This window comes from Pseudopipra pipra, chromosome 12 (genome assembly GCF_036250125.1).
Source record: "Pseudopipra pipra isolate bDixPip1 chromosome 12, bDixPip1.hap1, whole genome shotgun sequence".
Taxonomy (NCBI): domain Eukaryota; kingdom Metazoa; phylum Chordata; class Aves; order Passeriformes; family Pipridae; genus Pseudopipra; species Pseudopipra pipra.
In genome coordinates this window covers 11,743,406-11,765,831 of record NC_087560.1, presented here as the reverse complement: position 1 = coordinate 11,765,831, position 22,426 = coordinate 11,743,406, and the positions used below count along the sequence as shown (strand labels likewise).

The following is a 22,426-nucleotide window of genomic DNA, read 5'->3' as shown; positions in this document are numbered from 1 at the left end:
TTATAAATGCTAAACAATCAGTAGAGAGGTGTCAAGATGATTAGAATTCAGTGCCTGAGGTGTTATAAAACTAATACTTTGACTTTATTTGTGCATTTTTAATGTAGCATTGTTTTTGTCACCGAAAGCTCATATATTCAGCAAAAGTGACCTCCAGTTCAAAAACAAGTGCCAGACCTATAGGTATAGAAGCAGCAGCCACTCTTCTTATCCCACAGAAATATTTATTCAGTTTGGTCAGTAAATTATAGGAATTTTCAATGCTGAGAACTTGTACTTAGTACAACATCATCATCATATTGACAACAACCACTTTGCCTTTTGTCAACATACAAGGTGAAAGATGTATTAACTTGTTCACAATAAATTACAGTGTGATAGATGAAAAGAGCTCAATGACATCAGTAACTGAGGAACTGGTTACAGTTAGCTTCACTAACAGTATTTTTAAAAATGGTTTTCAATAGTAAAATCATTGCAGCCAAAGGTAAAAAAAAAATCCACATACAATAATAGCGAGGAAATGCATTTTTGGAGCAACAGTGAGCTACCAGTAAACACTTCATACAGTGATCTTCAAGGCACAAAGCAAAAAAACTAGGTATGGGTTTTTTTGCAGGTTGACAAATCAGGGAAGGTGAAATTTTTTTGAATATAAAATAAATACATTTTAAAAAGACGCATACAAAAGTCAGTAAGTCAGTCAAATAGCAAGGCTTTCACAGAATGCCACACTGACAGAACATTTGTGAATCCATTTCAGTCATGAAATCATGTTCACAGCTCAAATGACACAATCACTGAGGCAAGGGAACTATCACTTCAACATAATTAATGGGGAAGAAGCCAGACTCTCCATTTAACATCCCCTCATACCAATTCTCATCAATCTGATTGGTCAGAGTTATGATGTCCCCTTCCTTAAACCCAAGCTCGCCTTCATTTTCTGGCTCAAAGTCGTAGAGAGCTTGGCAGCAAGGCTGATCCATGTGCACTGAAGAACCTGCCCCAGTGACAGAAAAAACAACCATATTAATCAAGCTTCACAGCATCCCATGAAACAATGGGTCAAAAATGTAGCTCTGCTGTCCTGTTGATAGTTTTTCCATTGCTTTTACCCACTAACATCTGGTGCTTCTGCATATAGAATACAGGACTAGTTATAGTTTAAAGTGTAATTCTGTTCCTCCCTTAAGTACAGATGCTACTCCATTTTCATTCCTAGCTGCCTTCCCTTTGCAAAGGATGTTTATCTCAAACTGAAGGTTTGAGTAATCAGTTGTCAGAACCAGTGTGGTCCCTGGAGCAGCTGCCACAGAGGGATCGGAAGGGCAGGAGCTGAGGAAGCAGAACAGTCAACAGGGGAAATGACAAGGAATCATTTAAACAAATTGCAGAGCAGCCCAGTGCTCCTGGGTGGATACCACGAGGGCAGGGGCTCTGAGTCCCTCCTCCCTGCACACACCTGCAGCCTGCAGGCAGCCACCTGGATTGTCACACTCCTTGTGCCTTTGCAGGAGCAAGGCTTCCACCCTCACCTCACCTGAGCAGTGACAGGCACTTCTGGGCTACTGCTCCCCAAGTTCATATGCTCAAATCCTTTGTTGTACATGTCCCTCTGAACTACAGCAAAGGCTATGCTGGGAAACAACAGTGCCTGTCAAACTATTTTAGGGATGAAAACAGTTTTCCAATACAGGATCTGGCCGTTCTTGTGACTTAAAGTGTTTGCCCTGCTATAAAGATCTTCATTCCAAATCACTCTTTTAAAATATTAGTGGTACCATATGCAAATGTAATAGTAAGTACATCTATTTACAGGAAAACAACTAAATATAAATACAAAGTATAATATAAAGTATATTCTACAATATAAAGTATAAAACAGAACCACCATTAGCAAAAGAAGTTAACCTTGGAAATGCAGTTACCTTTTATAAAGATATTCTCATGAAGGGCTGTTCATTGTCTTGGATTTGTGGTAAAGATATTAATTCATATTTATGAATAATAACTTATTCTAATGAAATTTAATCTAATGTTCAAATGGTAAAGCTTAGCTCCATGGCCAAGGATAGCCAGAGGTTCAACTGAAGTTCAGTCATAACATATTTTTTAAAAACATATTAGTATATCCAAATGAAAGTCTGGTAATTTAAAATGCATTTATAAAGGAAGAATAGGAGAAAAGATTTCATGCTGTTGCCACGTAAACAGCAGTGCAACACCTGGCAGCATGACACCTCTAGAACACTAGAACTTAATATTTAAGAGGTTGAACTGCTAATGTAAGTTGTTTAGGTTGTCTTATTTGGAACATTGCAACCATTTTCCAATATACCAGTCTGGACTCTCTCCCCCAGCTATCCCACATGCTAATCATGCAATCCCCTTGAGGAATCATTTTTTACTGGGTAAATCAGCATACAACTAGTAATGCAATACAGATATAGTAGCTAAGGTGGCAAAAATGCATTTTAATCTGTTAATCATGGTAATACACAGAAAACTATTAAAAAGAAACTTTTCAGCATTTTCTAGATAAAGGAATTAGAAGGTCTCTTAAGGAAACCAGCTGAAAACTATTCTGGTGATCAGTTAGTGAGAACAGGTGAAATCATCTTTTTAATTGACAATAATACAATTGGGGCAATATCTGGTGTTATAAAACTGGCAAGCAGGAATTACTTTTCTATTTTGTGGGTATGTTTTATGCTGTACAGCAACAGAAGAGAGCTTTTATTTATAACAATGGGAGAGAATTGCCAGCAGAGATCCCGCTCGGCAAACCTCCCCAGAGCAGCACTGTCCCAGAGCCAGACTCGTCCTCTGCCTGTGGAAGGCTCAGGGTAGTTTTACAGGAACAAACTAAATTAGGGCTGGTCTAATATACTGGTCCAGGGGAAAGCCTGGTTCTCCTATTTTTGCTGAAGCAGTCCAAGCAGAAATAAAGAGGAGTCAGTTGCCCAGCAAAAACGGACTCTGTTTAAAACCCAAAGAGGACTGATTGTGTTAAAAATAGCTGAGCTATTTTCAGCCTTTGCCAAGGTAGAACTGGTACCAGCTCTCTGGAACTGTCAACAGCAGAAGGCAGCACTCAGAATAATTGACAGAGTTCCTCGCTTTCACCAGCTGCTCCAATGGGGCTAATTTATTATTGCAGGCCTGTTAATTTTTGACAGTAAGGTACCTGATATGAGATGGATCACATTTGGTTCACTTTAAGCTCCAAAGAACTGAAAAGATGTCTGGCAGCCTGGAAAGATTTTCAAATAATGGTCACAGCCAGCACAACCGGTTTCACTCCAGGCTGTAGGATCAGTCAAAGTCTTCATTAGAGTCAGGCAGCTGCTGCTACTGTATAATCCAATGAGACAAAGCTTCCCTGACAAAGGTAACAGGGGCAGTGCTGCCTGACAGTCTGCAACACACACTGGTTAACATCACAGAACTGCTGGCACCACTCCAGCCTTTTGCTGTCTATTAAACACTTGCACATACATTGCAGAGGTTTCAGCCAAAGAAATTGCACTCTTGTATTTCTGCAAACAGGACTTATGTAGATTTGCAACTCCAAACACATCTCCTTTATTTCTCTAGTTGTGGGGTTAAAACTGCCACACTTTCCTGTCACATTCAAAAAAGAATTGTCATTAACACCACTCAGGGCTGGACAGCAAACACCAGGTTAAGCAAGAAACTGTCTGTGATTTCTGGAGTGTTAGAGGATGAAGCCAGAATGCCATTCAATGACAGACTGGTTTTTTACTTGCTTGTTTTCCCCAAAGGGAGTTACTGCCTGTACCTGCATCTACTCTGTCCTCTATACCATGTTGTATACATAAGATAGCAAGACTGTACTTTAATAATTGCAAACTGGAAGCTTCCTAACATAATTAATTCCAGCCTCCCTTGTAGCTGAAGTGAGTAAACACTTAGATGCTTATGTTAAATTCCAGCACGTGGCAACCAGATCCATTTACTTCATATCAGAGTCAAACCTGACAAACACAACGAGTGAAAGGCATGATGTAATACAGCAATTACAGAGTTCTAAAATGAGCCAGATGATGCTCACAGCTGCAGATGATTAATGAGGATAACAAAGAATTAGAACTAAAATACAGATTTTTTTTATCTGTGCTTACTCAAAGCAGCCAAATAAATCACAACATAAAAATTAGGTTTATGTGAATCTAGCCCTGCAAATGTGTGCAAGTCATTAGTAGTAAATAATCCCCATGTGGTAGAGACCATACAAAGGAAAATACAGTTTCTGCCCCAAGAAGATGATACTTGAGAAACTGTTGTGAAACACAGAAAAAGTGAGTTCCACACTCAGATCTGTAATGTGGCAGTTGTGTGAAAGTATCATGGCTTACTTTGAACTGACCTGTTGATCTCCAGGGGTTCTCTGAACACCACGATACTACTTACCTTGAGTGACAGTATCAGAGAAATTAAACATCTGTATTTTGTGAGGGTCAATGTGTAAACAGGAAAAACTAAGCATGAAAATACTTGTTTGTGTAGGATGAAGAGGTCAGTTTTCTAAAGGAAAAGAGGATGATTGTCATACTATCCCCCCACCACAGGGAGACCTGAAGACATTTAGCAGTTTTGCTTAAAGCTGCCTGGTTCACATCTCTAAATCACAGACCATAAATCTAATCTGTTTCATGATTCTGATTTTAAAAAGGGACAGAAAGGTTTCCCCATTTATGAGCTGGGCATATTGACCCCACAGCACTTCCACAGAAATCTATATGGAAAAATTCTGAGTAGGAAGAGGAAAAGAGAAGAGAATAAACAGTGATATCACTGGTGATTGTACCTGCTGGGGAGGTAAGCACAGCACTCACACTTTATTCAGGAGAAAAAAAGTGATACATGGTCTTTCTGCTGTTATTAGCAACACTAAGAATGGCAAGAATTGTTACATTTATCCCATTTCTCCTTTTCATCTCTTTCATCTTTGTTTTAGTTCTTTTGCATTCTGACAGCCCTGAGAGACTGAAGCAGTAAGTGACAACCCTTCATTTAATGATATGCAAACAGTTCATGCAACAGTCCATGAATGGAGCCAATGAGTGGAAGTGACTCACTCCTTCCTTATCTTAGTGGTCAGTGGTCATTTATTTTTCAGTTTTCACTGAATTTCAGCTCTTTAAAACTGGGACTTTTCTTTAACTAAGTGGGCTGGAAGCAACCTTGAGAAGTCATCATCTATCTCCCAAAGGCAGGATTGATTACCCTTAAAGGACATCTTGGATCAATTACTTGATGGCAATGATAAACCACTGTAATGTGGTTTGACACACTAGTTTATAAACAAATGCTGAATCTGAATCTCCTTTCTCCACTGCACATGCAAAACAGAACAAAATAAAAGCTATGATAACTTGATAAGTAAGTGATTGGGGCCTAGAAATTGTATGCTGAATTTTTAATAAAGTTGCTATGATTTTGCTACTTTCATAAAATAACCAGGAAGTTATTGATCACTGCAAACATCTCCAGTGCTTTGGATGAAATGTGTCCTTGGATCACATGTCTTAGGAACCAGTGGTCTGACCTGGGAGAATGTGCAGAGGGGGTTGTCTCCCTCCATCCCACGTTTGACAGCAGCACAAAAACTACTCTTAGCATTCAGGCAGCAAGAGGAGCTTCAAACAAATCGAGGAATCAGACCTTGCTGGGTGGATTTATGCTGCCAAACTGCTGCAAATCCCCTTCAGTGTGGATTGTATAATAGCTTCCTCTTGTAGCACAGTGCAAAGAAAATTAAAGAGACATTAGAAGGAGCATGAAGTTACAGCTCCAAGCTTTATTCTTTCACTTTTAGTTCTCTCATTTCTCTCCCAAAAACCTTTAAAAAGAAACAAGACTGGAGGGAAGAGGAAAAATGGAAAGGTAGGAAAAAAAATAAAAAGAAAAACATTCAGAAAAAGATCCTAGGTACCACGCCAAGCAGAGAAGGGAACCTTTGCCTTCCTATATCCCCTCTATTTCCTTTACAAAAAATGTTTATGGAAAAATTTGGCTTTTTTTGGTTGTCTTTTCTTTGCATATAGTTGTCTTCTGTGTTTTGAGTTTTTTGTTTGTTTGGGTTTTTTATTGGTTTGGTCTTTTAACTTTCATCATGCACTGTAGTCATTAAGGAGATAGGACAAAATAATTTTATTCATGAGATGAAGAAAAGCTATTTTAATGAGTAGTGCAACCTTACTAATTATTAATATTCATACAACTTTCAACAGTTGATTTTTTTTTTGTGGAATCAGGGCCTAATCAAAGGAGGGATCCTATGCCCACACCACCACACCTACTTTGGTTCATTAATGCACATATAATTTAGAGGGCAGTAAAGTAAAAAATGTTAATAAAATCAGTAAGGGTGGGAGTCATCTCTCTGAATTTTACATAGCTAATATTTAACATCCTGTTCTGATCATTTATGGTCTCAGACTGTGGAGAAAAATTAGCACCTGGAGATACTCCAAACAGTGATCAAACACACCCACCATAGGCATCTGTCTTTGCAAGAAATGAACTGTTTTCTGCAAGTGCCTCTCCCTTTCTCCTCCCACCCTCAGTGGCAATATGGAGAACATAAAAGACCAAGCAGAATGCCACACCTAAATTTCAGATGGGTGAGAGGCTGTTGAGAGGAACACTGCTTCACAAGTCCATTTCCAAATCTGGGGAACAAACTGGAGTCAAATGCACGAATACTGATGCCTCATGGATCCATTGTTCTCAAGGTACAAGGAATACCTCAAGCAACACCCCGGCAAAACATCTATAGACACAGTAATTCTGTGGTGACAGACTTACCTGATGTTTTTATGGAAGAACTATAGGCAATCCCATTGTGCTGCTGATTATCACCAATTTCCAGAGTTGTAGTTATTACAGGCTTTGGCTTAAATTCACGTTTAGGCCGACTAGATGCTACATTTATTCTGTAACAGAGAGAAGAGTGGCAAGAGACTGACCTTGAAGGAAGAAATACTAACAGAACTTAAGCTCAGGTTCAGTGCTTTGCTGTTTGAAAGGCGGGGTAAGAAAACCTCCTGCTGGTTTTGGTTTTATTGTGGTGGGCTTTTTGGTTGGTTGGGTTGGGTTTTTTGGGGGAGTGTGTGTTTTTAGTAAAGGCTCCTCAATTCTAATGCAATCCTTGAATTTCAACAAGTCCCTGTTCTATTTAAGAATTTTATTTAATACTTCAGTCCTGCTGACAGAGGCATAAAACTTAACAGTCTGAGTTTGAGAAGTGATGAGCACCCACGGCTGCCACTGAGTTCAGCACAAGTTGCAGGAATGAGCTCTCTGGAAAGCTCAACTGCAAATGGCACATGCAGAAACACAGCCAGGACAGAGGCCCAGGCACTGCATCTCACACATTGCCTTTTCATTAGAGAAAATGGGAAACAACCATTTGGCCACCACAACTGCCTCAATACCCCTTCCTGTATGTGCATGTGGCCCAGCTGAGAACTCCCTGTCTCCCTGCCCTCTCTCCAGCTGGGATGGTGCAGGGTGTCTGCAGACACAGATACCCTCATGTCAATGCTCACAGCCACCATGCCCACCCTGATCTGAAAGCCCCAGACACTTATCTCGACTCTGCCTTTGCTACAGTGACACTCAGGTCTCTGGTTCTCCAAGAACACGTTAATGGCAGCAGCATTTTTAACTTCTCCCAGGATGACACAAAGTACCTGGGCCTTTCACATGTGTGTTACAGCACAGCTGTGTTCCGAGCCAGCTGGCTGGTTCCTCACTGTGCTGTAGAATGTTGTTCTACCTTTAATCTCAACAAAAAGAGGCCAACTCCTCAGCAAAGCCTCCAAAACACAACTCCAGGTATGCAAGTTGAAATAAACTTCCAAACAAAGGGAGGCTGTCCTCATTAACCTCCGCAGATGTGAGACACTCTGCACACACTCAGAGCTCCCTGGGCAGATCCTGCATTGCATTAAAGTCTCCCAGCACAGCAAAAACCTGCCAGGTGGCAGCAGTTGAAAGCAGTGGAGTTCAGCACAGCACAAAGCACAGCAAATGTGCATCTGTGAGCTGGTGCTACAGGATCTCCTGCTTCAGTGACCTTCCACAGTTGTGAACCTCGGCTGCAAAAGAGGATCAAAACTTTCTGAGGGCTTCAGTCTTACCGGTTTTGCAGCTTGCTCTGCAGATCCTCCAAGATTTCTGTGGATTGTTTATGGTAATCTAGTGCTGCTTCTACAAACACAGCCAACTGGCTGACTTGTTCTATCTGAAATACAGAGAGGAAAATAGTTGTAAGGAGCCTGCAATACATTCAGCTGAAGGATAAATGAACAGATCATTCAAAACAGACCTGGTATCTCAAAAGACCACGGTACCTTGTGGAGGCTGTTGGAAAAGAGCACATGTGAGTCTGTCAAAGAAAGTGCCAGTTGGAAACTGAACAAAACTGAGGTGTAACTTCTAGTTCACTAACTCAGGGCTGGGTCCTTGAATCATTTCCTCTCACAATGTGCAAATCCCTTCTGCTTTCAACTTCCAAGCCAGCTGTCTGTCAACACCCAAGCCCGAAACATTTAACAGGACATGACCCCTTAGCAGGTGAAAATAGGGCTTTTCTGATCAGAATGTTGGAAGAAATTACACCGTGACAGCTCTTGTGACTCAGACCCATTAGTGTTGATTAGCAATGTTTATAAACTACAGTTCTGAAATGATCTGAACTTACCTCACTAGATGGCAGCATTTATAAACCGATAAATGAAACCTGATTTACCTATCTGGATTTTAAAAGCATCAGCCAATCGTTCAAAAATATGAATGTGGAGGAAAGGGAGAATACGAAGGAGAAAAAAACAGTAACAGATTTGTCCTCTTCCTTTAAGACAACATTAAGAAGACAGACCCCAAGAAGTCTAACATGTTTCCATTCCATCGTGATGTCTTCAGACACTGGATCACAAGAAAATATCTGAGTAAGCTTTCTACAAATGTTTTATGGACCCATGGCAATTTTGCGCTATCCTTTGTCTGCTTTTACTCAGTTAAAAAGACCATTAGAAATTCTGCCAGGACTACAAGAGAGCCAAACACTGTCACATAGCACACAGAAATAAAATGCATAGAACCAAACCAACAGCTGATATAATTCCATCACAGTCAGAAGAGAGTAATATAAACAGCTGAGGACAACACAAAGTGCCTGGGGTTTGGATGGGGTGGTCAGAGAAAAAGATTGTCCAAACAAGAAAAACTATGAGCCAGAAGAAATATGGAATTGTGTATTAGAAGAGAGAGAGAGAAACTGGGAAAGAGCCAGAGAAACTTGAGGGACTAAAAGCCACTTAGGAAGATGAGCCTGGGACTGGTTGAGTGGGAAAGGCAGGAAGATGGATCTGATAAGAAGTGCCTGCAACAGTGTCGATGTGGGAGGTCTGGAACTAGCTGTGCAAAAACCTGAGAAAGATGTGGATCAGGACTGAGTCTGGAAAAGGCACCTGGCAAGGTGGCTGGGAACCAGACCTCAGAGAGCAGAGACTGCATGGCAAGAAGACCAAGAGAGGGAGACACTTGGGGAACTGGAAAGGATCATAAGGAAGTGATTGCAGTTAAGATCTCTGCAAACCCAGTTAGACTGGGGTTAGACCACAAGGCTGTAATGAGAAGTTCGAGGAAGACAGACAGATTGAGTCAGCATGGAAAATGGAAGGGAAAGAGCACAGAGTTTTCTTTAAAGAGAAACAATAGGAAAGGGGTATGGAAAAAAACCCAGAGGGACATCCAGTTCACACCCTCCCAAAGGTAGAGTAAGTTATACTAGAAAGCCTAACTCATAAGTTCTCTAGTGGCTCAGCTAAACCAGTTCAACTCCTGCACTGTTTTACCCTCAGTTTGGTGCTTTGACTAATGATAAACACTCTGAAACATTTCTCAGCTGCTGATGGAAAGCAGAACCGTAAAACACACACACAGTGCAACCAGGCAATTGGTAGAGCCAACAGTGGGACAGTGCTGGAATTGTTGATGGGGCACATTACAGTTTTTGCTGCCCTCATATAACTTGCACTGGTGAAGCAGCAAGAGGCTTTACTGCCTTACACTATACCCTGCTGGAACAAATGTGTTCCATTTACAAACAGTTTAGTAGCTACACACTAGTTTATAACTGGGTGTGCATAGAGGGAGAGGCTGCTTGCAGTTAAATATTCTCACTTAACAGCTCCTCTTTGTTGCAGTTTGCTCAGACAGCACACTTCTTAATTTATAAGTGCGTTTGCTGTGATGCTGCACCTAAAGGAGAAGAGAAAGCTTTGGAATAGGCCCAAATGGGTCCAGTTCTCTTTTCTTACAATTCCATGATTACATGGGAGAAAGCACATCCTGCTATTTATCTGTGTGTGGACAGAAGAGAGGATTATCCTGAATGACCACAGCTGCTCCTTATTTAGACATCATTTATGATGGACTTGGACTCTAAGCCAAAGTCCACATACCTGAGCCCAAGCCACAAACTCACTCTATGGAGTAGTTTTCAGAGCCAAATAGTAACAATAATGATTTTCAGAGGTAAAATCATTCAGAGACTCCAAAACAGCAGCAAAGTTTTGGCTGTAAGTGATCTAAAATTCATAAAGGGTATAGACCCTTGCTCATAGTTTCAGCAGCAGGTCTATGACTATGCTAATCTTCCAACTTTCACCCTCTCACTGACCAAACTGCATTCTACTCTCAGCTAGTTCTATTTAAGACCTCTGTGGCAATCTTGTCTGAGCCACTGTATCTCCAGAAGAAATTTCTGAATTCTTGAGTTGTCCCACTTGTGCTGTGCTTTATGTTCTTCTCTGACAGAAGATTAAAAGCAGGAAGAGGCACTTTCTGCTTTCAGACCTTACCTTCTGTGAAGGACGGGACAGGCTTTATCCAGTCCCACACATTTGCCCTCCTGGATGTACTGCAGCAAACAAAAATGCAGGACAGACTTACATCATTTTCTAAGAAATTGAACATGCTTCTTTCAGCCAGTTCCTTTGACTCTTCAAATTTTTCTACTGCTTGTCTAACTTCTTCATCTGGGATCTTCCCAAAACGCTTCTTTTTATAATCGTAATCCAAACGGCGTCCTTCCAGTTTCTTCAGATGATGCTAAATTAGACAAAACATTTATGAGAAGGACCAAACAGGACATGCCCAAACAAACACAGGAGATTTCAGTTAAGGATGCAAATATATGCAGACTCAGAGAAATACAAGGCTCAGAGATTATTAACAGCCCATCCCTTTGATCCAAGGCAGCATCAGGTAAGTCAAGGGCTGAATGAAATTTTAATAAACAGCCATTTGTTAGCACGTGGGGTATTGGCTATTTTGCTTTGCTGATCTTAGACATCCACCTCATGGAGTTCACTAAATATGCAACACCTCAGATTCTCCGAATGAGAAGCAGGATCCACCTAAATATGTGTGTGTCACCCTAATCTACATGTAATTCAATTTTATGTCTTGAATTGCTTGCAATACGACTGCTAAAAGTTAAAGGGTTATTTTCCCATCATAAGCAGTGCTTCAATAAATCTTGTATTCTTGCTCTCTTTGTTAGGTATCAACTTGACAATTCCATCTACCTACACAAGTTTTTCTGTTGCCAAAAATCATGAGTCTGACAGACTTGGAGAATGGACTCAAAGTGACAGTACAAAATGCTCATTAAAACTAACGTCAAACAACTTCTTTTCATCAGTTCAGAAGAACCACAACTGAAAACAGTTATGTATCACGGAAGACAGTTAGAGACATCAAGACATTATTACTATCTTTTTGCTATGCTTTCCACATCCATTTATGTGTAAACAAATAAAATAACTTTCATTTCTGCATTTCATCATTTTAACTTGCTTATTACTCAAATCCATTGGAATCAACAGATTCAAACAAAGACTGCCTGGCTTTCTTTGAATTGTCACATTGTAAACAAAAACACTGAAAAACTTAACTCTAAAGGTTAAAAATGTGTTCCTTAGTGTCCTATATTTTTCCTATAGTGGCATATGGCACTTCAGCATTTTATGACACTTTTCAGAACATTCTGTGATTGCCCTGAATAGCCTTTTCTAACAGTTATATTCATTCTCTATTATAAACAGCTTTAGGCTGACAGAGATGGTAAGATAGGATAATCACTAGCAGTAAATCACAGCCCACTCACATGTTCATAAGATTTAATAAAGATGTTGGTTAAAATAAAATAGCAGAAAAACAAAGAATATCATTCTTTTCACTATCCTTGTACTGATTCTACAAGCAATATAGCAAATGGAGTAGGTTAGACGAGTGAGAAACAGCCAGGCATTGATTTTAAGTGGATTTCATCACTGTTTTGCCAGAGAGAGAAACTTACATGCAGTGAAATTTATTTGCCTTATTGCTTTCAAGAAAAATCTCAGGAAAGTAGAGTTTGATTGACTCTCATTATTCATAAGTGAAGATTTGCCCTGGAAAACTTACCCCAATCTCTTTTAAATCTTTGTCCTGCAATAACTGTAGAGGATCAATAAAATTTTGTTTGACATTGATATCAAGCGAGTCCTTCACTTCTGCCATTTGCTTCATGCTCTCACCAGCATCCAGTAGTGCAAGGCCTATGGTAAAGAATAAGCTACTTATATGCAAATATATGCAAAAGCAGAAAATTTGTCTAATCAAATAGCCATTTCAAATAGGTATCTTTGTATTTGCCAGAGGCCCTTGAAGAGTAAAAAAAAAATAATTCAAGCTACGCTTGTTCCATACAGAAAACTAGAACTGTAAAGTTTTTGTTCTGAATTACCTTTTTTTTCCATGAAGGGCATCAAAGGAAAATAAATTACTGTTTTCCCTACTGTATTTGCCCAGGTCATTATTAAAAAAAAAAAATTATCTAAAGTCACTGTTTATTTTTTTCTACAAGAAATGTTTCCCTTCGTTTACTTCTCAAATATAGCATAATCATTTTTATTTAAAGGTTAAAAGAAATACACTGCATCTAAGAATCACCCTAAATTACTTAGGTTTGGCAACTTAGAAAATAAAATGGTTATGGAAATAACAGGGATGATCAGACAGCACCAGTTATCAATGTTAGCAAACCCACCTGCAACAGAGGTGGACAAACGTGCAGAAGCATCATTTTTCTTAACTATATCAATCATCCTCTGATCCCTGTACTTAAACTTTCCCTCTTACCTGCAGTAGCTATTTACACAGGTTATGTCACTGAGTAACATTTTGCAAAGAACTTTATGCAGAAATATTCACAGAGGAGATTCACAAACTCACCAAACATAGACTCATCGCCCAGCTCTCTGCCATACCGTATCATGCAGTCTCCCAGGAGTCCCTCTGTCTGGGGATAGCCTGTGGTTTTAACTTGGCCTCTGATCTTTGACATAGTGTTCAGCATTCCCAGCTTGGCTCTGTATGCTAAGGAGGACATTAAAAAAAAAAAAAAAAAAGTGATAAAACCACTTTTAAAACGAATCATTTAACAAGCAAAGTCGCAAAGCAAGTCACTAAGCTGGTGTGCAGATTGGTAAGGTTTTGTTGTCAGTACTTGATAGTCAGAAGTTGGAATAAGATTCCATTCAACAATGTGGGTCATATGAAAATGGTTTTTACTCCCAGCTGAAAGAGCATCATTATTTCAGGCAAATACACAGTGGGAGTGGTTGTTGTCATCTGTGGATATTCACCAACACTCACATTCCTTTGAACAGTCCTGCCTGTGAGCCCCTTGATTAGAAATACTGCAGAAAGTCAACGCAGAGGAGATAAAAGCACAGCCAAAGCCAATCTCCTGCTCTCTCTCCCTCACTTCCTTAGAAGAACTTTGCAGAACTCCAGAGAGAAGCCTCACCATGATGACCTAATTAGCTTTTATTTGCCTAGAATTAATTTCCAAGTAATAAAACAATGTTCATCAAAATCCAGGACCTACTCTTCCTGTCCTACCTGGATTTGGCTGAAGATACTCTGTGGATTTGGACAGAAGCTCCGTTACAGCTTTATTAGTAACATCAATTTTCTGAAACAGAAAAGTAACAGTTAGCAAAAAGCAAATTGCATACTAGAAAGTTGATCATTCTATTGGACATAATATACTATTCTAGCTGATTATGAAATTTTATTTAAAATAAAACAAATATTGTAGCTTAACATAAATATCCATTTCACAGTTATGACAGAATTTTGCAAAAAAACCCACTGATTGGCAGGTAGTACTGAGAACAAGAGAAAGTTTTACATCAAAATGTGGGTTTGCCTTTCCAGCCCATCAGTCTTGACTGCTTACACATTTTAGACTACAATTTTCCTGCCAGCTCAATAGTTGCTTCTAAGACTGCTTTTCTCCACATGCGACAAAGAGCGAATATATCCCTCAGTCTTGGGGCTGGGGTCACTTAAAGCAGTAGTTTGCACTGTCTTCCCATTTAATAGTTATGAAATGCAAAAGAAAAAAAATCACATTTCTGGTTTGTTCCCCTTTTCCTCCCTTCAGGCCTGCATATTATTTTTACCCTTACAATGTAGGGAAAGGAAACAATTATCCCACAGCCAAAGAAATTGGAACTTAGAAGCCTGTTTGGATGACAAATTCAAGACCTTTTTTCTCAATCTACCAACAATAAAAGCTGTGACCTAGGTCTACTGTGAACATGAAAAAACACACAGAAAGGCAATGGCAACTAAAAAAAAAAAAAAGCACATAAAAGCTGTAAAAGCAGAAACTGGAAGTAACATTGTTTAATTTGTAAAATAACTAAAAAGTGGATGGCAAACATCTCAATTTCCATAGTTCATATAAATTTCTGAAAAAGGATTTATACTAAGAAATGTAATTTTGTATGAAGAGAAAAATCTCACCTAAGCAGTTAGATTTTTATAATGAATAATATCAGATGGGAAGACTTTGTGACAGATACAAAGACTCACTAACACTGAAGATTTCTCTAATTTCCCGGACAGAAGAAAAAGGTGCCTCCTGATACTCTGCACCATTCATGGAGGAGCTTTTCTTCACTGCTGACAGGTGTCAGTGGAACCTGTTCCTCTGCTCAAACAGCTTTTGAGGATGTCTCTTCTCCCTTGGCTGAGCTGACAAGGCTCAAAGATAAATTTTCACTTATCCTTATGTATTTCTGTTTGGAAGCACATTGTGGGGTTTCCCCCCCCAGCTAAATCTACAATACCATTCTATCACTTGAAACATGAAACATTTTTGATTCTGCAATAGCTTAATATTGAAAACCATAATGTAACTTTCCTTACCCTTTCCATCTCTTGAAATTCCTCATCTAACTTTGTTCCTTCTGCTCCACTTATTTTTTCACTGAATAACTGTAAAAAGATAAATTTGGGGAAAAAAGGTATTAATTACAGAATAAATATCACTGAGAGTCACAGGAATTGACTCCAGATCAGAAAATAAGCAGCAACCATTTGAGACAACTGTGCAAGACAAAAGTAAACAGTCTTGGAAGTGAAGAAGTCACTTCAAGAGAAACAAAGGTACCTGATATGAATTTAGAACAGGCAAACAGAAAATTATTTCTCATGCTAAAACAGTTTGTACTCTAGAGGCATAACCTACACTGCAGACTTTGGCACAGAAACCAGAGTCTGACTGCAGGTAAATCCAGAGTAACCCTTTCAAGTGTGTCTCTCCAGCTGTGTATTTCCAAGTACCTTCTGGTCTTATATGCCAGTAGGTTCAGAAATACAACTCCCATTCCTGCTAGTGGGAGTTGTGTGCAATTCTGTGGAAAGAACAGACTCATGAAAAATGCTGCATTGTGACTCACCTGTGTGACTCAGCATCTTTATGAATGCCTTGCGTTCATCAAAAACTCAAAGCATCAGTTTTATACAGATTTCAGTAAATCTGAAATGGCTGAAAAGTTATCCAACTTTTGTGTGAAAACTCCAGGCCGTCTGACCTGAGTTTGGTCCTCACTGAGTAAATCATGGCTGGGAATAAGCCCTCAGGCAGAACTCAGCCATCTGCTTCTTGCAGTGCATGGTACCTGTGCTGCAACAGCACGAAAAGAGTCTGACCTCACTCAATGTGAAACAACCTTCGAAAGGATCACTCCACTACAACACTGGTTTAACACATACTCAACAAACATTAAACATAAATTCCTAGGACAATTCCTGCAAAAATACTAAACATTTCTCTGTTTTAACTGGCTTTCATCACTGAATCTTTAACAGCACAATGTGAAATCCAGGCCTAACTCACTGACTGCTGATGTTCCCCGAACCTGCCCCCAATGAAGTGTTTTGTTTGTCCTCAGGATCTTCTAAAGGGGAATTCATCTCACTGAATTAGAAGGGCCCTGGAGACTTGCATAACCTGAAAATGGGTCAGGGCTCTGTAGTGCAATGGCTCCCTGTTCTCAACCACTGCCCGCACCGCAGAGGTGTGGAGGGAGTGCACTGCCTTGCCAAAATCCAGCAAGGAGCTGAGGAAGCAGAGCTGGGAGTTCAGAGGCAGCTGACCTTGCATCGATATCACTGCTACCACACAGTCAGAACAGTCCTGCTTAAGGGAAACTGTGAGTTCAAAGAGAGACATACAGCTAATTATTTCTATTGGCTTTACAGCAGCACTCACAATCTTTATGCTTAACATGCCAAACAGCACACACACTTGTCAGGATTATTTCTCTTCCAGAGCACTGATGGAACAAGCACAAAAGCAGATAAAACAACCAGAGAAGCCCAACAACCAGTGAGTTCCTGAGGGTCATCATCTTTCTGCTGTAAGACATCACAGCAGAGAAGTAACCTGAGGCCAGGCATTGAGGGGGGCACTGCCCTGCTCTCTGCAGGCACGTCTGAGGAGCCCTTGAGCAGATGGAGAAAGAGCCATGACAAGGCTGCACGAAAAGCAGCCTATCGGGAATTGTGCAGCTCCTCTACACTGGCAGTTTCTGTCTCCTTTCTGTGCACTGTTAATTCCTAAAATAATCAATGCCATTTTCCATAGCCTCACTCACACATTTTCTTTCTCCAGCAGGCAATGCAAATATTTGTGGTTTCCCGAAACCTCTCATGGTGATCCCTTTCCAAAGGCTGAGTGTGCAGGGAGGGAATTACCATTCTCAGGCTGAAGATGCAAACCCCACATTCAGTAGCAACCCATAGCTGTCCCATTACAAATAATCCATTTATGTGCTGATGAAGAATAGATTTAATAAAGTAATGTGATTGCTCGACTGTGAAAGCATAATCAATAATAAATTACTGCCCCAAATGACTAAAACAATGAACTGTTCCATACTGGGAGAGAACAGATCTGAAGGTTACAACAAGCAACGCAAGTAGATGAGTTGAAAACTCACACACTAACAGTAATGCCAGAGAGAAAAAAAAAATGCCACTGGCTTATTGCTGACAAAAGATGGTCTGAAAAATACAATTTCTCATCGGATACACTGGCAGTTGGTGTGTTCTCAGTGAATGTCTCAGGGCACACACTATTTATTGACAGGCATCCCTTAGCTCTCACTGGGTTACTGATGGCCATACATGGTCACACACATCTCCCTTGAAGAACAGTCTGAAGCTCAGGCACACTGTGGTGCTGCTGTTTTCCCAGGACTGCAGCTGCTGATCCAGGTGTGAGCCTGCACTCCCAGTGCCAACACATGCCCCTTGGCACAGGGCAGCGCCCTGCCCACCCCCTGTGCCTCTGCCCAAAGGCTGCCACCCAGCTTTAGTTTTGGTTTCTCTTCTGAAACGTCGCAAAACTCTTCCCTATGTTTTGAAAGTATAAAATTCAATGTCACTCACTGAGGGAGAAACTATTTGCAGAAACATTGAGTCACTTCTTGCAAGGGAATCACTTTAAGGAAGGCATCTAAGTTAGATCCAGAATGTAGATTCTGCATCTACAATCTGCAGTGATTAATGAAGTAATTCAATTTACAACTTGGATGATGGGACAGAGTACACTCCCTGACAGTCTGGAAGACACCACCTTGGGGTGAGTAATCGATACACTGGATGGTTTGTCTGTTCCTCATAAGGGCCTTGACAGGCTGAAAAAATGGGCTGATAGGAACATCATGAAGCTCAAACACGAATGTAAAGTCCTGCACCTGCACAGATTATCCCCATGCAGAGTACAGGCTGAAGGCCAACTGGCTATGAAATAGCTCTGCAGAGTAACACCTTGGAAAACAAGGTGAACCTAAGTCAGAATTGTGCCCTTGAGGTTCAGTAAGCCAACCCCATACTGGCCCTTATTGGCAACATCACAGACAGCAGGTCCAGGGAAGGGGTAATTCCCCTCCATTTAGCACTTGTGAGACCAGATCTGCTGCAAGTGTCCAGTTTGGGCTCCCCAGGACAAGACACTGACATTCTGGGCGAGGCTGGTGCAGGGTCACTGATATGCTCAGGGGAATGGAGCACAGGGCATACAAACAGAGCTGAGTTTGTTCAGCCTCTGAACAGGTGAAGTGGGTTTGTCTGCCTAGGGGGAGTGCATGAAAAGATGAAGCCTGAATATTCTGGAAGAACAAAAAGCAGTAGTCATTAAGTTGGAAAACAAGAAATTTGGACCCGTTAAAAAGGAAAAAAGAAGAAAAAAATCACCAAGAGGGTGGGCAAACACTGGAACGAGTTGTCCAGAGAAGCTATGGAGCTCCAGTACTTGAAAACATTTCAAGCCTTGGTTGGACAAAGCCCTGAACAACCTGCTCTAACAGGACCTGCTTCAAGTGGGACCTGGAGCAGATATTCTCTGAAGGCCCTTGACTCCCATTCTAAATTTGTATTTACAGTAACTTGTGAATGCAGCTCCACAGAGCCAGACACAGGATCTGCAGACACAGTTTCGTTCAGGCTCTGAAGACAACCTAACACACACCTACATTTGGGAGCAAAAACATGGACCACATGAAAAAGGTTTATTCACACACTTTCCCTGTTCTATGCAAACATTAATGATACTGCAATTTCTAGCCCAAGGACACTTCTTCAACGATGTTTACTCTGAGCAATAACGTCCTTTGAAAAGGCAGACTACCTTGGTGCCGAGAGAGATACCATAAAGAATGATTCCTTACAGTCTATATACTGTCTGAGCTCCCAGCAGTAAAACAGGTATAAAGTTCTAATGGCTATAATTAAATTTTACACCACTACAGTTTATTTCATATTGGTTTAATCAGGATCAGCTGTACTAGTCTTGCATTTAGAAACACAAAAGCTTTTGTTCTGATCATACTGAATCTAGGAGTTGTAAAACTAGCATCACCCCTCTCACAATTAAAAGTCACAGAATACTCAATTAATTATTGAAAATGGATGCACAAAGGAGACAGCTGCTGGGTTTTAGTTCCCTGACTAGCTGCTGAGCATCATTCACATGCATTATATCAAGCTGCAAAATGCTTTGAACATAAATAGAGATGCCCAACTGTGGGGCTGTGTAATTACATGCCAATATCTATCAGGTTTTACGAGTCCGCCAATTGAGGACAAAATGGCCACCATCACACAGGGCAGGTACTCCAATGGAGCTTGGAATTACTTGCCCAGGAGGAATCCTTCATCTCCAAATTCAAAAGCTGGGTGCCATGGATTCAGCACCTTTTCACTAGACAGGGCCAGAGCTAGAATTTGGGACTCTGAAAATACCCAGTTCCCACAACGGGAGCCACCATTACTTTACTATTCCTCTGCCAGGTCAGCAGCTAAAGCCCTTCATTAGTTACATTTCTGCTGGAGCTGATTAGGTTTCCTCTGGATCAAAATCTACACCAAGAGAATAGCTGTGAAATGGAAAGATTTCCTCCCCTCAGGTGTCTGTACAACTCCCTCCATCCCACTTGATGTACTAGAGTTAGTGGGGAGAAAAAAAAAACAAATCCTAAATAATGAACATTAAACCACTTCCAAATCAGCCTCTTATTTGTAGTTACACATGATAGCAAACTACCTTCTATTGTAAAACTTGCATGCTCTATATAAGACCTTTTTGCCTGAAGAAAGATTGCAGTTTGTACACAAATGCTCCTTGCTTGTTACTTCTTCCTAGATCCTACCCTTCTTTTTAATATTGAAAAATAAAATAGGGCATTGTATTATAAGCAATCTGAAAGTCCCTGGTGGGCTTATGTGGAATTTTATAGGAAGAAAATTCTAGAATAAAACAAATAGGCTTTGAAAGAAAACCCTCCAGATATTGTGATTTCTATTTTAGTTCTTCATATCCAGCTACAGTTCAAAATGCAATCTGCAGTTTTGTTACACAGTCTTAAAAGACTAAATACTTATCTGTAAAGGAATTTATATTCAAAAAAATTCTCTGAGAAAACATCTTTTCTACAAACCTAATATTGAGATTTTGTTCTCATGCTAGTTCTTTGTTATTATAATTTGTTTCAGACAATATAATTTTCTTTTGATGTGTTCTGTTGTAATTAAGCATGAACACAGCACACAAACTATCTATAGTTTAAAGTAAAAATCTATGGCTCACCAAAACTCCAAATTAAAAAAGCCTGAAGCTTTCATGTAATTTTTTGGTATTTTTATTTAATGTATGTTAAGATTTATCCTTCTTATTGCACAGGAATAGTACATTTTCTGTTCTCATATGGATTCTAGAAAAAAAGCTTCAGAAAAATGCTGTTTTACTAATGTTTTGTACATCATATACACTGAATTACAGTACTTTTTCATATTCCAGTATGGAAGGTTACTGAACATGAGAAACTGCCAAAAATATCCCAGATCAACAGAGACCTGATAAAACTCTCAAAACAATTACCCTATTTTTTTTATATATATCCACTGGGTATTTTATAATACAAGTCAATAGGATTCCTGCCAGCCAATACTTTCACACATGCTCTGACCTTCTGTTTCCCTTGTTTTGCCTCTCTTTTGCAACACCCATTAGCTGGGATTGAACCATCACAGTTTTTTGCTGTTATTCAGCTACTGTTGAAAGAAGTGACTGGCCACCAAAACCCTCTTGCTCGTTACTGGCCAGGAAATCATCCCGTAATAGTTAATGACTGAATGAAAGGTATCATATTCTATTAAAGGCTTAAAACCTTTTAATGACTCTTCACGAAGTTACAGCATTAATTTTGTCCTGAAGGAGTATCTGCTGAAATTATCTGTTGAAACTTTAATGAGATGGAAAATTTCTGTATTTGTCATAAATATGCACACTGTCAAACCCATGAGGCAAAGCCTAGATTTTAGGAAAAATCTTTTAACAAAAAAGAGAAAGCTATGAAAATAATTTAAATTTATTTCCCTCTCTCAGAAAAGGAAGTAAGCAATCAACTGGGAAAACTAATAGATTCATCCCAAAGTTAACACATGGAAAGCCAGGAAATAATGTAACTGTTTGGCTTCATTTCCCACAGAAACATAACTGGGCCAAACTGCACAAATGCATTAAATACATCTTAAATACAGTATTTAGTACAAATACTACATTCCAGTATGGTTAAAACATAATAGTTAATGCTTCTCTTAATAAATCATTAAAACCTCCAGTGATTTCCCTGCAGCCATGTAATTGTTTGATTTTGTCTTAAATCATTACACACAAAGGATTTAATGCAATGTGACAACACTAACAGCTTTCTGAAAAATCTTATTTAAGCCTGTCATAAACAAAGGGAAGAATAAGGTGGCTGGCAAGAATCTCCTTGCAGTGTTCACCCTCCTGACGGGAGGGACAGACTTTCTTCTTTGTCCTTTTCCAGAATGCTCTATGAGATTGGAGACCAAAATGTCAGCCTCTTTTCTAGATCAGAAGTAGTTTAACTTCAAATACCTGTCACTCCCTGTTTTGTGCTTCTAAGTTCTACTACAGTGCTATGTATATCACTAGTTTTTCTCCTTTCCTGATTTATATAGTTCATATAAAAGCTAATTCCCACACCCAAAAAGGTTACTACTAGTTCAGGTAGTACAGGCCACCAAAAACTTGAACCTACAACACAGCTTACTCAGTGTCTTGCATCTTAGTGCACCTTAAAAGGTGTACACACCGGCAGAGCCAGCTGCACAAAGTTTGCCACTGTGATAGAAAAATATTCTTCAAAAAAAGAATAAAATGTTCTGCTTTATTGACTAGGTGAATGGGCAGCTAACAGGCACCCCTGTCACTGAGTTCTAGAGATCTAATAAAGGTCTGAATGCTCAGAAGAAAATTTAAGTGGTCCACACTGAGAAACTAAACTAGGATGCACATTTTCAAATGCAGATCTAAACAAAAGACTAAAGAAACACAGCACTTGGCCCCTGGGACAGCTGCAGAGGGTGGTGAAACCAGCCATGTGTGAGAATGGCCACCTCTTCAGGTCTCTCCTCCTGCACCAAGAATGTCCCACGTCAGAGGTCAGAG

General features: G+C 39.9%; 1 protein-coding gene across 1 annotated transcript in view; it reads right to left on the bottom strand.

The window, feature by feature from the left end:
- Positions 1 to 204: 204 nt before the first annotated feature.
- Positions 205 to 22,426, bottom strand: part of SH3GL3 (SH3 domain containing GRB2 like 3, endophilin A3) — a 46,816-nt gene continuing 24,594 nt past the window's right edge. Inside the window, exons 2-9 of the mRNA XM_064668909.1 lie at positions 15,310 to 15,378; positions 13,993 to 14,065; positions 13,321 to 13,464; positions 12,511 to 12,644; positions 10,993 to 11,151; positions 8,175 to 8,278; positions 6,838 to 6,965; positions 205 to 1,003 (exon numbers count right to left, since the gene is read on the bottom strand). Of these exons, the coding sequence (XP_064524979.1) occupies positions 798 to 1,003; positions 6,838 to 6,965; positions 8,175 to 8,278; positions 10,993 to 11,151; positions 12,511 to 12,644; positions 13,321 to 13,464; positions 13,993 to 14,065; positions 15,310 to 15,378 (1,017 nt within the window). The 3' untranslated portion in view covers positions 205 to 797. The remainder of the gene's footprint in view (positions 1,004 to 6,837; positions 6,966 to 8,174; positions 8,279 to 10,992; positions 11,152 to 12,510; positions 12,645 to 13,320; positions 13,465 to 13,992; positions 14,066 to 15,309; positions 15,379 to 22,426) is intronic.